The sequence below is a fragment of the Leuciscus leuciscus genome, assembly GCF_965113295.1.
Source record: "Leuciscus leuciscus genome assembly, chromosome: 7".
Lineage (NCBI taxonomy): Eukaryota > Metazoa > Chordata > Actinopteri > Cypriniformes > Leuciscidae > Leuciscus > Leuciscus leuciscus.
The window spans coordinates 22695486-22712406 of record NC_138731.1 but is presented as its reverse complement, the minus strand read 5'-3'; the positions used below and the strand labels follow the sequence as shown (position 1 = coordinate 22712406).

Genomic DNA, 16921 nt, shown 5'->3' with positions numbered 1-16921 from the left:
TACATTTCTATTTAAGAAATCATTTCTTTAAACAGCTGCATCTAAACAAGAAAATATTCATGCAGACCCTCAAACATTTTAACTATATGTTTAAAAAAAACAGGAAAAAGGTTGAGTTTAGTGATATATTAGGGATATTTAAAATATTTTTACTATGATTTTGCAGGTGATGTAATATGATTTGAAGATGATTTTAATGCACTTTTATTTGGGCATTATGTTTAAATCATTCATGAAACATTTTGCATCTAAATGGCTATGATGGCTGTTTGGTTGAAATTGTTTGATGAAAAATTCTTGACCCACCAGGAAACTGTGGTGGTTGTTCCAGGAAGGGTGCAGCTTTTGTCTTCAGGGTTCAGGATCTGTGGGCTGATATCCAGTGTGGTGTTCACACTGATGACGGGACGAGCCCTAACAACACAAAACAAGCAGGTATCATCAGTCTGCCATTTTAGACTGGCTCCTTAGCCAGTAAGTGTAAGATGGCAGACAATCACAGACAAATCATGAAAACATTGCAGTTTAGTTTTAAAGGATCATTTTAGTTTAGCTTTACATGACTCCCTGAGAATTAAACAGACTATTGTTGTTGCTGTATCTTTAAGAGTTCTATATGTAAAAGACCTCTGCTATGATTGGCTATCCACCCTGCATATAAATTACTGCCTAATTCACAAACCCATTCATGAGGCTGGGTTACGCTTCAAAATACTAAAGCAGCATTTATATTAAAATGTGGGTGGTAATATTACTATGTTTGTTCATGTTTGTGACATCTGAATCACCCATTTTTGGAGCTTAGTATGCATTAATGGCCTAGGTGGATTGGGAAGGGAGTTTTATCATTGTAAATATCAGAGTATGACTCCGCTATCCTTTTGACCACTGTTTATCATTATTCAGAGTTTATTTTGCAACAGTGACCAGCTGACTGTACATAATGCCTTATACAGGCTTATTATGTATATGCATATACAGTATATATGGCTTATTATGTGTAGTACGGTGCCAATCAATGCCTGGTGGTCTCCCATGTACAAATACAGATAATGGGAAATGTTCCACTGTTATTTTCTTTTAATTCAGGCCGTAATTGCCTTCACTACTTGCACATAAACCAAATTAAATGCTGCTGAATTAAATGAGACCACCTGCAATAGCTTATCCGTCCTGATCATAAAATTCTATCAAACGCACGTGTGATTTCAAAGTGCAGAATAAGCATACTGTACCTGTACAGAACAGCTTTGTCAGCTCCAAACACCCCCACAATCAGGTCTACAAAAGGACAGAGAGTGGGAGAAAGAGAATGAGAAGAGTAAACAAGAGGAAGTAACTTTGAATTTAGGTGACAAGATTGTATCAGTTGTGAAACACTACAGAAGATGAGTGAATGTGTAAAACAGCAATGAGTGTTGAAATCTAACCAGGGTATCCGTTCTGATCAACATCTGTGCCTCCGTGCATGGCGTAACCAAAGCTAGAAGGCATGGAAGCAGACGCCCATGTTCCTTCTAGAACTTGAGAGGCCACAGGATTCGGCCCTGTGGGACGCCCGTTATGAATGTACACCAGGCCGCGGTGGAATTGCCCACCATATGGGGCAGCAATAGCCACATCTGAGAAAATACAGAAGGATTAAATATAAAACCAGTCTGGTTATTGAGTAAATGCCGGGCAGTATTGGTTTTAAATTTGCTAGTACAGCCATTGCTCAAAAAGCTCATGAGTCATGATTACTGTTGCACAATGAGGCAAGGAAGACAATGTCGACATCTTATGACCATGACCACAAATGACTATGTATGTTCTGTCTTGTCTGATGTTGCACACAACAACGCAAATACAAAGAATAAAATGAGAAGAGTCAAAAAAGTACCATTATATCCATCCATATTGAGGTCTCCCACACTGCAGATTGAGCTTCCATATCGAGCATAGATCTCAGAGCCCGTGAGTTTGATGACACTGTTGAAGGTGAAGCCACCTTTTCCTAGGTAGACATAGACCTGACCAACCTCCCTCAGTTTCCCATCTGAGCCACGGTCCATGAACAGAGGAGCCCCCACCAACAAATCCATCTTCCTGCAGGGGAACATAAAAAGGTTTATCCTATTGGAAAAGATCACAGCTAGTTCACCAGCGGGGAAATTAATGTTGAAAATAATCGCTGAATATGTCACAGAAGTGATCGTAATAAGCGCACAGTATTGAAACAGATAAGCTGATCAAAATCAATCTTTTTACTCACTATAAAAACAGGGCCTTTCTGAACACAAAAATGGTCAACAAGTTCAGTCACAGAGCAACTTATCAGGAAACTTTATCTTCACTGTTGCACAATGTTCAAATTTTTGTTTTTTGGTTAGTTCCATTTTTTGGAGATATTGCCAGAGAATATGTCGCAAATTCAATTCCAGCTTCCAATGCCACTCCAAATCTCGTTCAGACTCAAAACACTGGCATAATTCAGAAAAGCATACTACTGCCATTTCTACTTTTTTATAAAAAGATATAGCAGAAGTAGTAAGAATATTTGCCTACACTAAAGTCAGTCTTTGGAGGCAGGGGAAAAAAGCCACCAAAGCAGTTGTATGCTTCATTGGGAGGACACTTAAAGAAATGATATGAGTGCTAGAAAGTGAACAAGAATGGTATGTTGTTCACTTGAAAGATTCATTCAAAAGCACAGTTTCTTTCATGGACCACTAACAGAGCAGTTCCAAATAGTGATGCTGGCCTAGCAGACACTACACACAGATACAGATTATATACATATATGAAACTGTAAACGAAGTTGAAAATAAAAATTGGAGAAGCATATAGTACATGTAACAGAGTTCATGCTGGTCTTATTATTGACTTACTGCTGTTATCAAGTGTTTTTTACATTTAAATGATCCTCAACATTCTATGCAAGTCCAGTAGCTTGAGTAGATTTTTTGAAATTAACACAAGTGTTTCTGAAGCCTTGAAGCCTCACAACTCTACAATTTGGTAAGTCTTAGTGATTTTTCCAGTCTTTGTAGTTCTTCTTGATTCATTATCATGGAGCAGCGTCGGTCAAGAAGAACCAGGGCTCTTCCCACACGCCTGAGAGGATTGGTGGAGGACGTCTCTTCCAGTCCGGACCCCAGTGAGCTTCCACAGCTGGCAGCTGTAACGTTGGTCAGGTTAGATCACACTTACAGCTGTATCTCTGCCAAAGCTCAAAGACCCACAGGTTTGGAAGAACGCTACTTGAAGAACGCTGCTGTCCTTCCTGACATCCGTCCAGCAGTCTCAGTCTCTTCAGTGGACGTGCGTCAGCCGTAGAGGCCTACCAGGACATCTACCGCTCTGTGGTGGAGCCCATGATGAAGACACGCAGTGGTCATCCCTACAGCCTTAAACTAAGACTGAAGATCAAGCAGCGACTGTGGGAAGCACTCAACCGCCCTTCACGAAGTTGAGAAACACTTATTTAAAAGTATTCATTAGTCCATGAATGGACTTTCTTGAAGGAATAGATTGTCCAAGAGCTTAAAATAAGCTTGTTTATGTGTGTAAAAATCTTCAACCTCCCTTCAGTGAGGAAAACATTAAACAGCAGTTTTCAAACAGTTTTTAGCATCACTTACCTGTCATTATTGATGTCAACGGCTGCTACAGAATAACCGAAGTAAGCAGCCATCTAATGTGGACAGAAAAAAAAAAAAAAGGAAATAATTATTATTAATTATTATTATGGCTGGTTTTGGTGGTGCCGCCTACAGTATATAGATAAATCTTTTGAGCTTGGACTCATAAATCTTTGTTAAACCATGTGTTGACTCTTGCTTGATTAACTGTTGATGTATCACAACTGCAGCAAATCACAATCAGCCAAAAACCCGGGCCTGTCGATGCCACACCTCATGCTCTTTTCTTCTCTCGCTCTTGAGTGCTGGCGACACTGCTGTCAATAGCTTCCAGATGTGGGAGTGGATTTAGGACATGAACTCTCTGCTCGTAAACAAATGTTGAACATAACTGTGCCATGACCACAAGATTGGACATGTCATGTGACCTGCAGGCTGCTCACAGGCAAGACTGCTTATTTTAGAGGTGTAAACATTTTTGTAACACTCACCTGTGTGCCCGTGAAATTATACATAGACTCCATGTTCTTCCCATTGAAAATGTTGACCTAACAAAACCAGACAAAGAGCTGCTTCAAGCAGGGTTGCATCACTTTTATGGGTTTTTGTCAGATTCCTGACCAAAAGTAGTATTAAACTCACATAACCGAGAGCCTTCTCCCCTCTAGGAACTCCTGTGACATAATCTAGGGAGGCAGGAAGAATTAAAAATGAGTTGGACACAACAATGCTTTCATTCAGCAATGAAGCTTCTTGATCCATTTACATAGAAAAATCTGATTTAAGCCATTCCCATAATGCACTACTTCAGTTTGCAATGCAATGGGGCTGGTATTTAGAGCAGGTCAGAACAGCTCAATCAAGGCAGACAACTCATGGTTGTGGGCTGCTTAAAACTGCACTATCATTCAAATGTTTGCCGTCAATACGATTTTTTTAATGTTTTTAAAGGCTCAAAATTGTAAAATACAGTAATATTGTAATCTCAAAAAATGAAACATATCGAAATGTCTTACCATCTTCACCATCCTCATTAAAATCACCAACAGCCACAGAGTAACCTAAGACAGAATTAAACGATGACATATATATCTGCGCTGCATTTCTACTTGTTTGCATTATACATTCTGATCACTGCAACTCAAAGCACACAAACATTCATTATGTGCAACCCAAAATTATATTGAGCTCCTGATTTACAGGTAACAGTGCAAATATAAATCACCACGGGAGAATAATTACAGCTTCTAAAAGACATTAAAACAAAAGATGCAAAAAGGCTTACCCAAATAACTGTCATCATACTGAGCCCCGGCTGACTTGGTTGATAACTGGTTACTGTAAGGAGTAAAAAACTCCTTATTGTATCTACTGATGACCTCAGTGACGTCATCTGAGATCAGCTGACCTGGAAAAAGAAGGGGGAAAAAAACATTTAGGAACAAGAAGCAAAAGTTTTTTTTTTATCCCAATAGGAAATGAAGTGTGCAAGCAATAGATGTCTTGAACCTGCATGTGATGTTAAGCAAAACAGAAAGAAGCAGCGCTAATATATGCATACATGTAATCGTTAAAAGTAAAAACATTCAACAAAAAGTAAAATCATGTAATATTATTTTTAATATGGTTGTATGTGCATTTTGTTGGTCTTTTTATGGTCTGTAATCTTTACAGACTTACAGTGTTAGGGAATAACTAACTACAAGTCATGATGCTACTTTCAGGGTGTGTTGTTCACACACTAGCTCGGTTCTCTTAATAATACATTTAGTCCTGGTTCGCTTACTTTTTGAACCTAAAGATAAAAAAATATATATATATTGTGATTGAAGAGCTTATAAGATGTGTAAAGGAGTCACATAAACGAAGATCTGCTGCAAGAAGAGGGCGTTTCTGATGCCTGTACCGAACTGTAATGGACAACGAAACTCCTATGACGAGAAAAAACACGCCTTTTGCATTCGGTCCTTTTTAGGGTCACATTTGGTGACATCACGTCCAGTTTTCGGTTCGTTTAGATGTCTTCAAATGTGATGGTCCGTGTTGCATTCATATTTCTGTCGAACCACACCAGAGTTCAGCATTCTCGGTCTGCTTGTTTGGTGCACACCAGGGTTCGAATGGTTCTCACTTTAGAATGAAACGCACTAACAGAGCGAGAGTGTTCGTTTTAATCAAACCAAACCTGCCAAGTGTGAACACACCATCAGTAGTGGAATAGGTGCTCAGTTTGTTCAAACAATGTAGATTTTTTAAGCAACTTTCTATCTTTTTAACAAGACCAGATTTAACAAAACAGCATATCAATCAAAAATATTTCGTCACATTATACTGCTCACACAGCCTTACAACCAAGCGAGCTGATGCAATAAAGAGTGAAGCAAACACACTTTCCTCAAATGGCCTCTCAAGTTCATTTCAGTGAATCAGTTCCTTCAATCCATTCATTTAAATGTACCACTAAAAATGAATGAAATAATGTATATATATATATATATATATATATATATATATACACACATTATATATTTAAGCTTACAGTTTCAATCACTTTTCTAACACTTAAGACTTACTTTAAGTCAAACCAAGGTTAGCTTAAGTTACTATCAATCACACCATCACATTCACATTTGTGAAAGCATTTTACTCTCAGCAGGGAGTATAATTATCATACCATTACAAAAGAGACACTCAGCAGAAAAACTAAACACCGTAACAAAAAAACAAAAAACACCTTTAAAATGAACTTTTAAAAACGATCACCGCAGGTCATGAAATTCATGAAAGATGTGTTTAAAGGCTTTTCTGGGCACGGTTCCTAAAATAACCCCACCCTATGAGGTCATAACAGATCTGCGACTCAGTAAACAAGCATTTCAACATCACATAGCACAACACAAAACATTTCAATGAAACCACAGACTCATCTCCCCTGCAGTAGACAGCATATGATTCTGCATTATTTATTGACTTCAAAACAGCTCCCTCTCTTCTGAGCAGCATTTCTCTCACAGGCGGGGACCCGAGACACATGTGTACATTTTAACAAGTAGCGCAAACATTCCCTGGCCTATTTTGTGTCAATGCTATATCTGAACTTGCCCTTGGAAGCAAGACACAGCAGACATTCTCTGAGTCACCAAAAAATCCTGACAGAGCACATTGTTGTTTCCCCTTTCAGTGTCAAAATCACAGAAGGATAATAAAATAAAACGGTTTACCTTGCCAATAAAAGCTTCCTGGTCCTCCAATAACAACACGGTTCTTCTGATGGAGACAAAAAAACATGTTTTGGTACATTCGGCACAAGTTTGGCCAATAATGGGAAATACAATAAACAAACAGCAGGGTAAAAGCGGCATATCAATGTGTAAAAAAAATGAAGAGGCAAGAAAAGCACCAGCACACTTTTTGAATAAAATATTTCAGAAAAATAAATGTGTTAGGTCAAAAATGGTAAACCATCAGATATAGTGGGGTTTGATATTAATTGTTTATTTATATATATATATATATATATATATTTATATATATATATATATATATATATATATATATATATATATATATATATATATATATATATATATATATATATATATATATATATATATATATATATATATATATATTAAAAATAAATGCACAATATAAGGGAGCAAATTTCTGTGGGAAAAAAAAATACCTTCACAAAATCAGCACTGAAACCTGCTTGACAAAATCCTTGTCCCTCAGGTGAGTTTGATTCTGGTGAAAAAAGAAATACTCAAAGTCATTAAGGTCTTCACAACCAGCAGATATAGTTTTGAGGAAGTATCAACATGAAGGAAAGGTGAGAAAGAGGAAGACAAACTTCAGACAGAGGAACTGTCATGACCAGATGACGACTGGCACACCAACTTTGAATAACGTGTTAACTCAGACATGTCTCAAAACCATATATGTGTAGGAAATGATACACAACACAAGTACGATATCCCATAAATCTAAGTCAAGACATTTCTGAGGGAGGATATTAGATATGACCCAATAAGGGCATGAGCAGCCTGAGGTGAGGTAAAGAGCTGTGTTCAAGTACATACTAGAGCGGCAGGGCGAATATTCCACAATGCTATTGCCCTTCTTCAGGTAACATGTCCCGACAGGCTCTCTTTCTGAGAATCCATACGTGCTCCACTGGTAGAGAGGAGCACATGCCTGAAGAGAGAGAAAAATGTATGTGCAGATCAGTACATGAGTAGGAATGATGTTCTTCTAAACCATATGCTGAGAAATACCTGCTCACATATTACAGCAAGACTTCATTTAAACATTTATTTTTAGTGCCATATGAGCATTGAAAGTCAAGATCAAAGTACTATTAAAAAAAAGAAGCGGCTTCTTACAACAATACAATAAAGAATATTTAATTTCAATTTGATATCTGACTTGCTTGAATCTAGGATTTTCTTTAATCCCAGGGTCAATGTAAACAGGGTTCCTTTCTACACATTTTCAATTTCAAAATTACATAATTTTTTTAGACTCAAATTTCCAAATCTCTGTAGATTTTCAGACCATACTTAACATAAATGGTTCATACAGCATTTATTTTGGTATATATAGTACAATCATCTGTAAATATTTTGTCAGGCTTTTTTTTATTGGTTTGACATGTGACAAGTAATGATATGTGCTTACATGATGAAAAGAAACCTAAAACGCTTTATAACCTGCATATATTCACCTGACACATCGCTTTGATACTGTAATTGTGGTTTGATACTGCACGATCAAAAAACTGTATCGTACAGTCTAATTTAGATGATTGTTTGCTCTTTTATCTGCTCCTGTCAGAGTGGCACACTTCAAAACAGTTTTGCGTAATGGAAATGCACGCCTTGAAAAAAAAAGGTGTGATATTTTGCTGCTAATATAAATATGACCGACGAGTTTGTGTTACAATTGTGCAAATGACTTGCGATTCCTCCTGATTCCTGATTGATTCTCCTGAGATTATGGAAGCATAAGTAAAAGTAGATTAAAATGTAACAAATAATTAAACAATTAAACAAACAAACGAATAAAATATTAGCATCGCTCTTTATAAATTTACAGCTATCATAAAGTTACCTAACAGCTTTCATTCAAATTTTGTATGTATAAATAGATTTATATATATATAAAAATATATAAGCCTATATATATATATATATATATATATATATATTATTGTTTTTTTTTCTTAATTCAGAACAAATTTCTACACGTGCACCCTGACTCACCAGAATATGGTCCCCAGAGGAACGCACAGTGGCCCCAAACCATTGATTCGACTTGAACTCCATTTGCTGTCCATTGGAATTCTTCCTGTCATCTGTGACGGGAACGACAGAGGAAGGGGCAATGGGGAAGGAAGAGATATGAAAGAGGGAGGAAAAATGAGTTAGACAGTTAATTACATTCATCAGACTGTCATCATGTCCTTTGTAGTAGCCTACAGTACACTGCTCTTCCAATCACTACAATCTCATCTACTGGCGTGTTCCTCTAATTCCAGCTGATTTCAAAAGGACTGATATGACAGAAGCATCTGAGTTCATAGATCAAAAAGTTGAGCTGATATGCAACGCCGCACTCTCTCATCCTCTTCATTACCAAACCATCTGAAGTTCAATCCAAGGTCATGAACATGGACAGCTGAATCTATTCATGACATAATCAAATTAGCAAAACAACTTCATAAACACACACAAGGCATGGAATATTTGTAGAACATGGTGAATAAAAAAAGCTTCAGCAGAAAGGTCAGTGATTTACTGGTGTTCTTCGGTCACTTTTGAATGAAAATCTTTCTGTTTGGAATTTTTTTAAATCACAGCTTCATCGGAATGGTACAGAACTTCTCTAAAAAAATTGTCTAACTTGTGGTCTTCGGTCAAAAGTGACCGACCGTATAGAAAATTAATGGGAAATCAACAAAAGCACAAAAAAATCGGAGAATTGTACAATCTACAAATCGGCCACGATGCAGAAAAAAAGTGCTCAGCAATGAAGGGGTGAAACTCTAAAACATCAAGAGGGCAAAACACTACAGACACACCCACACACACACACACTTATATACACACACACACCAATGAATTGGTGCGACTGTAATAGAACAAATATGTAAAATAAAATCAATAATTCAACCACAATGCAGAAAAAAGTGGACAGCAAGGAAGGGGTTACACAGTGGTTCTCAACCTTTTTTTCGGCCAGCCCCCTCTCCATTATCCAGGTTGAATCTGAACCTAGCCCTAAACCTACTCATCACAGAAAACTTTCTGCATTTTTACATTTTCATAAAAACATCACTTAGTATGATTTATAAGCTGTTATCCTCATAGGGACCAAAAATGTCCCCACAAGGACAAGGATTTCAGATATTGCCATCTTTGTGGGGACATTTTGTCCCCATAATGTAGGGTTTAGCAGGCCACACACACACATATATATATAGATAGCCAAGAAAGATATCCCTTCCCTGCGGCCTCGGTTCATGTCAGCCACAGTCTCAGCCTCAGGAAGCCACAGCTGCTCATCAGTCTGTGCTACTGAGCTGGGAATTTCCCAGTGTTTCTCATGGTCAACACAGTCATACAGCTGGTCAACAACACCCAGGCTTTACTAGAATTAAGCACTTAATTATTGCCAAACAGCACAAACAGGGAGTTGACAGTACAAAGGCCCAGTGGAAACAGTTGTGTAACCATACAGTTCAGCATTAATGTTTTTACATCCACACAGTGTTTTCCATCTCATCCTTCTGACATTTCTCTCCAATCTAGACTGTGCCTGCTCCTCAAACAGCCAGCACGTCATTCACACAGTAAAAACATGTCAGGACACAGTTATGCTTTGGCAGTTATTTAACAGAAGAATGTTTAAGCTTCTTGCATGCAGTACTAGTTATTGAGTAACAAATATAAACACTACGCTAAGTGCAGTAAGTGCACAAAGGAGGTCTTGGAGGTCAATGGAAAATATGTTGGCCCCAAAAAGTATTCAGACACTTATAACATTTACTTACAGCTTGGCAGTAAAAAAGTCCCTTTAAGACTGTTATTCTATAGTATTTGGCAGTTACCACATTCCATTTAACTGTAGGCTATGTCTTAGTTTTGAATTTACTAAAACTTAAATATATATTTGTAAAATATTTTTACAAAAAAAAAAATCCCCAAATCTATTTGGTTTGGCATTTAAATTGTACTAAATCTACATTGTCATAAAAAAATTAAATAAAAAAATCCATTTGGCTTGGTATTTAATATAAATAAATAAATACATAAATAAATAAAAAATATATATCACTAAATATTATTAGGCTATATACTCCAAACTTACTCTGCCATAGATGTTTAAAGCTACTCTATACATGGTTCTTTTCCCAAGAACTTCTTTAAGGGTGAAAAGAACACATAGAGGAGTAGTTCGGTTGTTGGTGAGAACTCTAAACACACTGAGATAATCCAACTGAAGATCTTTTTGTTTGTCTGGTAGTTCCTCTTGAAGCAATCCAGCTTGGCTGGCAGGGTAAATCAGGCAAGACTAGTCTATAACCGCCACTGAATACCAATGAGATCTGGCACAAGAAACGGTGCCTATACTCAAGTACACATATACGCCGGAACAAAGTACGGTTAGTGTGAAGATTGTTTGTGTACATCTGCAATCTAGTTAGTAGGCCAGCACATGAATAGTAAATAAACTCCATTGTCTGTTGCAGGACACTGCCAAGCATATGAATTCAAAACACTTTGTAATAACAATCGCACAATCCTAGACGAGCTTTGAAACGACCCCAGGCTCCCTCTCCTGTTATTTTTCCTCCACCTATTGAAAATATTTAGAGCAAAGCTGATATATGACCCAATAAATCATTAAAGAGCCACAGGCTACTCAGAAGGTCCTATAATAACTCTGACAAACCCTTCCTCTTTCACTAGCATGCAATGTGAATCAACACACAAAAAAAAGTTTTAAATAACTGGAGGAGCAAAGATTAAACTATGATGGCTGGAAACACAGTGCTGCGTCTTACCAGTGCTGTCAAATTCAATCTGTGTGCATGTGCCACTTTTTTGCCAAGGACAGCTAAAGACAGCGCCCCTCTCAGTGACTACCGATGGGGTTTGATCAGATGTGTTTGCCCTGGGTGCACCAACCAGTATGTTTAATCTGGAATCAGAGGGAAAATGTGTTTTTAATGATTTGTTTTGTTAAATACACTAAAACACAGTTTTAAAATGTACTTTTTTTTTTCTAATTAGCCTATTTATAATAAATAAAATTCATTACTATTAGCACACATATACACACACATTATATATAGACTATACAATAGTCTACAATACAAATTAGCATTGTTATGTGTTAATACATGTTTCTTTCAGAATATCCATGCATCTTTGAGATTCATATCTTCCTCACAAAAATAAATATCTAAAAAAACAATACAGTAGGCACCTATGATATCCAAACAAGTTTGTCTGTAGATCGCCAGCTCACTAGGTTTACACACAACTTCAACTACTCACTGTTTGTTATCAGGATTGAAGAAAGCCACAGAAAATCCAAAGTAACTTCCTGGAGGTCCAGAGAAAACTGAGGGTTTGCTAATGTCCAGATTAAAGGAAAGTGCTCGTTTGCAGTAAAAAAGAGCCACTAGAGCCCAAAGCCACCAGCAGATGAGATGTTTGCCCATGTTTTGTGTCTCTGTGGAGTATGAGAGTAGATGGAGATCGCGCTGTATGTGGGTGGGTGTCTAGATCAGCAGTTATGATCACCACTGATTCCGCACTCCATAACAACACGCAACACTCACACTAACAAGTCACGGAAATGTCCGTTACATTATTGCAGGCGGGCCGCTAGGAATAAAGCTCATTCGTTTCCAGCCAGTCCGGTAAAATGGAAGCAAAAGTGTAAAGTAGGACACAGGGACACTGATGCATTCCAGCTCGGATGGAGCCGCGGGATGTCCCACTGAACAGGAAGTGAAAATAAACCAACCTACTGAAACGTCACAGTGACGTCACGAGAAACTTCCGCGCAGCGGGCATCGCCTGCATGACTTAAATGGGCATGAACTGGTAAACATTCAAAATGCCATAAAATATTTGTGATTCCGGCCAAGAGTAATTCATTGTTTTAATAAAGGCTTGTGCTTTGTTAAGAACTAGTTAAACAACATTATCTGTATTAAATTCAGTCAACAATTTAGAGATACATTTTACGTAATGTAATAACTAAAATGTACCTATCATTGCGCTAATATACAAAACAAATATAACAGATGCGAACAAAACCTGTCAGCTTTTTATCAGTAAGCCAAGTCCTTGAGCCACACTTTATCCACAAGGTCCAGATAACTGTTACAATTACAAATGACTATTCAGAGCCTGGGGATATTTTATTCATATATGGACTTGTCAGTGATTCATGACTTTAAATGCAGTGAAGTAGGTCTCCAAGAATGCAGTCTGTAAATCCCCCTGGGATCCCTCATAGAATCTGTATGAAAATGAAACATTGGGTGATTTTTATGTCTGCCTGGCTTGTCTTATATATAGGCCTACTATTTTAAACCCTTAACATACTGTAAACTCAAATGTATATGGAACAACTGTTCTTTTATGCAGTGTCAGAGTAAAAGGCTTGAAAAGATTGTGTTTCCTGAGGAAATAAAAGGCACCATTTGCAAATTGGAACACAAACAACATTCTCACTCTCTGGGGAACAAAGTCACTTTTGTTTTAGAGCTGATGGGTCATGCGTGTGCAGTGGCGGATTTAGCAAATCGGGGGCCCAAGGCGAAGGTAGGCTATGGGCCCCTCCACATCCAATCTTTAAAAGAGAACGAAAAAATATGTAGGCCTACCGACTGAATGGTGGATAGGCAGGTAAAGCTAATCTACGGGGAAGTAAAGGTTAGAGAGGAGAAAAAAAACATCCCCTTTAAACCCTGCATAGGCTACACTTCTTTACTCCTAAACAGAAACATGTTACAATGTTTACATGGTACAATTTCTGGTAAGCTATGTTTTCTTTTCTTTTTTTTTTCTTTCTTTTTTTTTTTTTTGCTTGACAAATTTCACCATTTCGATTCAATTCTTGTGATTTGATTCAATATTGACTCATTTGGATAAATATTAGGTAAAGTTTCACAAGATATGCATTACTTTTTCTCAAGAAAAATAGCCCTATCAGATGGTATAATTTAAGGTTAAAATAAGTAATATAGTACACATATTTAGCCAAATACTCTCTATAGCTCTTTTTTTTCTAGCCAATTAAATGGCTTTCCTGAGGTAAATGTTATGTGACGATTGTTCTCCAGCTGTTTTACCTCTTTCCGCGGTTGAAAAACACTTATTGATCGATATTATGAATGAGGAATATACATTTCGGTAAGTTATACTGTCTCTTTACTGTATCGCTATAGGAATGTCACATTAAAACGACAAAACGGTATTTATTGTTTGAATTTCGTAATAGAATTGACAGAATCTGAGAGAGCTGAGATTTTTTTCAATATCATGATTCATAAGTAACGTTAAACTGCTCAGTTTTGTCTGTCGATCTCCGTGTCCTCTGCACGATTTTTCTGTGCGTTGGACGCGGGGTTGGACGTTGTTGTTCCTGATCTGTATCTTACAGTAGCCGTAAAAAAGTTTGTCATCTTTGGCAGCGTTCCCAAATACTTATCAGCGTCTTTTCACTTATTTCTTTTATTTGAGCCGCTTGGGTAACTTCGAAACTTTACATTTTCGCGTTTAGACTCGTCTTGCTCTGTTTGTGTATTTCCCAGTCCTCCTGTTACTGCGTGTTGTTTATCTTTCGCGCCGCGCACCTTTACAGACTTTTTGCTTTCCTCCCGCTTCCTCCTTTTTTCAGCACCGCTTGGGTAGCTAGCTTCGCATCATTTTTACTCTGTCACTCACTTCTTTTTCTCCGTCAGTTTTTTGGCACAGCCTTGTCACTTTCGCAGATGCGCAGTAAGTGAGATAATGGAATAGTCCAATGTAGTGAGGCGGGGGGCCCCCTCCTGCGACACTAATGATTTGATAACATTTTTCGCAAATGGTGTTTTAGAAATATATTAAAAAAAAATTTTTTTTTTTATTAAGCATTTAATAGGGCATTTTGGGGGCCCCAAGGTAGCTCGGGGCCCAAGGCAATTGCCGACCTTTGCCTAATGGTAAAGTCCGCCCCTGTGCGTGTGGTCAAAGGGGCTTTTGGGACCATGTGATGCATGGTAGAGTGGCAGAATAATTATGTTTGCCTGGTGAGCATCCAGTAAAAATAGCATACTAAATAACTTAAATAAAACATTGAACACTTACCCTTAAAAACATTCTTCACTTTTTGAATTATTTTTGTCATTTTCCAATTCCAAAGGTACTCTGGCATTTGGTGCTTAAAAGAATAGGAATGAGGGACTGAAGCAAATGTTTAAATGTTGAACAAAATGCCATGTAGGGCAAATGTATTGTAGCTTTAAAAGCCTTCAAATTATTTTCAACAGGAAACAGTCATGGTCTTATTTAGCAGAAAGCTGTGCATTTTCAGAAACACACTACCATTTAAATGTTGGGCAAGATTCTTTAAATGTTTTTTGGGGAAAAAGTCTCCTATGCTCACCAAGGCATCATTTATTTGATCAAAAATACAGATTTTTTTTTTGTGTGTGTGTGTGTGTGTGTGTGTGTGTGTGTGTGTGTGTGTGTGTGTGTGTGTGTGTGTGTGTGTGTGTGTGTGTGTGAAATATTGTTACAAATAAAAAAAATATTTCTTGATCTATTTGAATGTAAAATGTAATTTATTGGCTGAATCATCAGCATCATTACTCCAGTCTTCAGTGTCATGATTTTTCAGAAATGTTTCTATATGCTGATTTGGATCTCAAACAACATTTCTTATTATTATCAATGTTAAATACAGTTGTGCTGCTTAATATATATATATATATATATATATATATATATATATATATATATATATATATATATATATATATTTGGATCTTGTAACATAGTTAATGTTTTACTGTCACTTTGTTTTGATCAATTTAATGAGACCATGCCAAAAAAAAATACTTCGCCGTGGACCTTAGGATGATGCCCATGCCCACCACCATCACAGAGCCCTAGTCAGCGCCCACCGGGGACCACGAGCTAGAGCTCCCTCCATCCCCGGAGCTAAAGCCAGTCACCGCATCTGTCCTGAGACCAGAGCTTACCGTCAGGTCCCCCCAGGAGTCAGAGCAGTCCACCTCAGAGCCAGAATGGGAGCACTAGCTCACTGACATTAGGACTTTGGAGCCTGTCCCCACCCAAGGCCCCACCCCCGAACTCTCTTCCCCTCAACCCGTCCATGGTAAATCCTGCCCACCCCGTTGTTTCAGTTCTCTGCTGGCTCCACCTGTCCCTGACTCGCCTGTGCCCCTGAGCTCCTCGGTTCCGCCTTGGCTGCGGAGTCCCTCCAGCTCTCAGACTCCACCACAGGCTTCTCCACCACCAGCTCGGCCTTGTGAGACTGAACCTATGGCTTCTCTTCGGGCCTCCAAACCCATGACTCCACCTCTGCCTGTCAGCCCCGCGGCTCTGCCTTGGCCTTACCGTGGTCTTTCATCCCTCAGGCTCCCTCGATCCTCCGGCTCCCCCATAGTCCATCCTCATCCGGGTTCCACCACAGACTTCCGGGCCTCCAGCTGCACCTCAGCCCTCCACCCTTTTGGCTCCTCCTATGTCCTCGCTCCCTCCGGTGTCACACGAGCCCCCTTCTCCATCTTGGTCCTGCAAGCCAGTGGCTCCACCTTGGCCTCACAGTCTTTCGGTGTCACCCTGGACCATCGTCCTCTCGGCTCCGACTGGGTCTCCACCTTTCCTGGCTCTGCCTCCGTCTGTCGGTCCCCAGACGCCACCCGGACGTCCAACCAAGGCTCTACCCTGGCTCCTCCCTCCGTCGGCTCCAACGTGGTGTCGTCACTGGCCGGCTCCTTCAGTTTCCTGGCCATTGCCAGCTCTGCGTCCACCTCCAAAACCCCCTCCCTCCTCTGTTGGACTATTTTCTATGGTGCTAGTGTCTTCCGGGAGGGGGGTGTAATGTTAGGGTTATGTTTAGTTTCATTGTCTTTTCGTTCATGTGTTTATGTTTCTTGTGTTTCCTTTCAGTTTACTCTTGATTATCCCCTTTTTGTTGCCTTGTTTAATGATTAGTTACTGTACACCCGTGTCTTGTTCAGTTCCTGTATTTGTCCCCAATCTCCC

General features: G+C 38.7%; 1 protein-coding gene across 1 annotated transcript in view; it reads right to left on the bottom strand.

The window, feature by feature from the left end:
- Nucleotides 1-12650, bottom strand: part of itgav (integrin, alpha V) — a 29704-nt gene extending 17054 nt beyond the window's left edge. Inside the window, exons 1-15 of the mRNA XM_082175669.1 lie at nucleotides 12188-12650; nucleotides 11692-11828; nucleotides 8888-8979; nucleotides 7706-7820; nucleotides 7309-7370; nucleotides 6845-6890; nucleotides 4909-5031; nucleotides 4640-4684; nucleotides 4266-4309; nucleotides 4115-4171; nucleotides 3624-3676; nucleotides 1883-2088; nucleotides 1431-1622; nucleotides 1236-1281; nucleotides 307-414 (exon numbers count right to left, since the gene is read on the bottom strand). Coding sequence (XP_082031795.1) covers nucleotides 307-414; nucleotides 1236-1281; nucleotides 1431-1622; nucleotides 1883-2088; nucleotides 3624-3676; nucleotides 4115-4171; nucleotides 4266-4309; nucleotides 4640-4684; nucleotides 4909-5031; nucleotides 6845-6890; nucleotides 7309-7370; nucleotides 7706-7820; nucleotides 8888-8979; nucleotides 11692-11828; nucleotides 12188-12354 — 1493 coding nt within the window. The 5' untranslated portion in view covers nucleotides 12355-12650. The remainder of the gene's footprint in view (nucleotides 1-306; nucleotides 415-1235; nucleotides 1282-1430; nucleotides 1623-1882; nucleotides 2089-3623; nucleotides 3677-4114; nucleotides 4172-4265; nucleotides 4310-4639; nucleotides 4685-4908; nucleotides 5032-6844; nucleotides 6891-7308; nucleotides 7371-7705; nucleotides 7821-8887; nucleotides 8980-11691; nucleotides 11829-12187) is intronic.
- Nucleotides 12651-16921: the final 4271 nt, after the last annotated feature.